We start from the raw sequence: 2,665 nt of genomic DNA, 5'->3' as shown, positions 1-2,665 counted from the left end.
GTCCCCTGCGGCGGCGCCGCGCTGCCCGTCAAGGTGGTGGCCGAGTGCGGCTGCGGGCCCTGCGCCCGGCCCCGCGTGCTGGTGCAGGGCCGCGTGACGGCGGCCGACACGGGCGAGCCGCTGCGCTTCGGCCACATCTTCCTGGGCAAGGAGAAGGTCGGCTTCACCGGCTACCAGGGCTCCTTCACCATCGAGGTGCCGCCGGGCACGCAGCGCCTCGTGGCCCGCTTTGTGGACCGGCAGCAGCGCCTCGTGGACACCGTCAGGGTGCTGCCCTTCGACCGCCGCGGCGGCGCCGTCTACCAGGAGGTCAAGATGCTGCGCAGGAAGGAGCCCGTGGACCTGGACGCCGGCCGCGCCAACGCCATCCCGCTGGGCGAGGCGCGCGGCCAGGAGCCCGTCGGGGAGCTCCTCATCCCCGCCGGCGCCTTCCTGCGCCCCTCCGGAGAGGTCTTCACGGGCACCGTCAAAGCCAGCGTCACCTTCCTGGACCCGAGGGACGTGGCCACGGCTGGCGCCGCCTCCAGCGACCTCAGCTTCGCCAACGCCGAGGGGGAAATCGTGCCGCTGCGGACCTACGGCATGTTCGCCGTGGACTTTCGGGAAGGGGAGTCCAACGAGGTGCTGCAGACGGGGCCCGTGCAGGTGCGCATGGACGCGAGGCAGATCCGGGTGCCGGAGCACCTGCAGAACATGAAGCTGTGGTCCTTGAACCCGGAGACCGGCTTGTGGGAGGAGGAAGGCGTCTTCCGCCAGGTCAAGGAGAGGAGGAGGAAGAGGGAGGACAGGACCTTCCTCATCGGGAACATGGAGATCCGGGAGAGGCGTCTCTTCAACCTGGACGTGCCCGAGAACCGCCGCTGCTTCGTCAAGGTCCGGGCGTACAGCAACGAGAAGTTCAACGCCCACGAGCAGCTGGAAGGGGTGGTCATCAGCCTCATCAACCTGGAGCCGCAGCCCGGCTAYCCCACCAACCCGCGGGCCTGGGGCCGCTTCGACAGCGTGGTCACGGGGCCCAACGGCGCCTGCCTGCCCGCCTTCTGCGACGGCGAGCGCCCCGACGCCTACACGGCCTACGTCACGGCCACGCTGGGCGGCGAGGAGCTGGAGGCCGTGGCCTCCAGCCCCAAGCTGAACCCCGGCGCCGTGGGGGTGTCGCAGCCCTACCTGAACAAGCTGGGCTACCGCCGGCTGGACCACGACGAGCCCAGCCTCAAGAAGACGGCTTTCCAGATCAACGTGGCCAAGCCCGACCCCAACAACATCGACGAGACCAACGGGCCCGTCTACCCCTACCGCAGCCTCAGGGAGTGCGAGGAGGCGCCGGCCAGCGCCAACCACTTCCGCTTCTACCGCGTGGAGGTGGACAAGTACGAGTACAACGTGGTGCCCTTCAAGGAGAGCGACCTGACGTCCTGGACGGGCGACTACCTGTCGTGGTGGCCCAACCCGCAGGAGTTCAGGGCGTGCTTCATCAAGGTGCGCATCGAGGGGCCGCAGGAGTACATGGTGCGCTCCCGCAGCGCGGGCGGCAGCCACCCGCGCACGCGCGGGCAGCTCTACGGCCTGCGCGACACCCGCAGCGTGCGGGACATGCAGCTGGAGAACAGCTCGGGCGCCTGCGTGGAGTTCAAGTGCAGCGGGATGCTCTTCGACCAGAGCCTCGTGGACCGCACCTTGGTCTCCATCATCCCGCAGGGCAGCTGCCGCCGCACGGCCGTCAACGGCCTCCTGCGYGACTACCTGGCGCGGCACCCGCCGCTCGCCGAGGACAACAACACGGCCGCCTTCACCATGCTGGCGCCCGCCGACCCGCTGGGCCACAACTACGGCATCTACACGGTGACGGACCAGAGCCCGCGGCTCGCCAAGGAGATCGCCATCGGCCGCTGCTTCGACGGCACCTCGGACGGCTTCTCGCGGGAGATGAAGTCCGGCGCCGGCACCGCCGTGACCTTCACGTGCCGGGAGCGGCCGGCCACGCGCGAGAGCTTCTTCCAGCGGCTGCTGGCGGCGCCGGCCGAGGCGCTGGCCGAGATGCGCCGCGAGATGGGCGCCGCCGAGCAGCGCCGCGCGCCCCCCGACGTGCTGGACTTCTCCTCGGGCTGGCGGGCGGCCGGCCCGGCCCCACGGGGCCCCGGCGGCCAGCGGAGGGTCCGGGCGCAGCTCTGAGCCCCCTGCCCGCCGCCGCGCTGCCCCTGCCTTTCCCCACTGCTTTCCCCTGCGCGCGTCTATGGGGGGCACGGTGGGATGTCCCTGGTGGGGAGCGTGTCCCCCCCCCGTCCAAGGGACCCTCCGGGGCGCCGGAGCAGCGGGCGGGGGTGACCGCGACCCGCGTCCCGTGTCCCGCATCCTGGTGCTCTGCCCGCCCCCGCCGCGGGGCCGGCTCTCGGTGCTCGTCCCGCCCGCCCCGGGGCTCCCGGCAGCCGCCTTCCCCCGGGGTGGGCATGGAAAAATAAAGATTAAAAGACCAAAAAGAAGGGGGGGGTCGAGCAGGCGATTTGCCGGGGCAGGAAGCGCTGGGGCCGCCGCCCCGCCGCCGCGGTGAGGGGCGGCCGCCGGGGGGGCCCGCGCGGACTTGTACGTTATTTATTACCAAATATACGGTGGTGGCACCGCCGCGAGGCTCTGTGTGCGCGGCCGGGGCTCCTGCGGCCGCGCCCCC

The 2,665-nt window shown here is 71.6% G+C and overlaps 1 protein-coding gene across 1 annotated transcript in view; it reads left to right on the top strand.

Annotated features, from left to right (window-relative positions):
* CILP2 (cartilage intermediate layer protein 2) overlaps window positions 1–2,172 on the top strand; it is a 5,162-nt gene extending 2,990 nt beyond the window's left edge. Inside the window, exon 9 of the mRNA XM_026038792.1 lies at window positions 7–2,172. Within this exon, the coding sequence (XP_025894577.1) occupies window positions 7–2,172 (2,166 nt within the window). The remainder of the gene's footprint in view (window positions 1–6) is intronic.
* Window positions 2,173–2,665: the final 493 nt, after the last annotated feature.

The sequence above is a fragment of the Nothoprocta perdicaria genome, unplaced genomic scaffold (genome assembly GCF_003342845.1).
Source record: "Nothoprocta perdicaria isolate Ctin4 unplaced genomic scaffold, notPer1 scaffold_218, whole genome shotgun sequence".
Taxonomy (NCBI): domain Eukaryota; kingdom Metazoa; phylum Chordata; class Aves; order Tinamiformes; family Tinamidae; genus Nothoprocta; species Nothoprocta perdicaria.
Note: the sequence above shows the minus strand (reverse complement) of the source record. Positions and strands in the feature narration are given on the sequence as shown.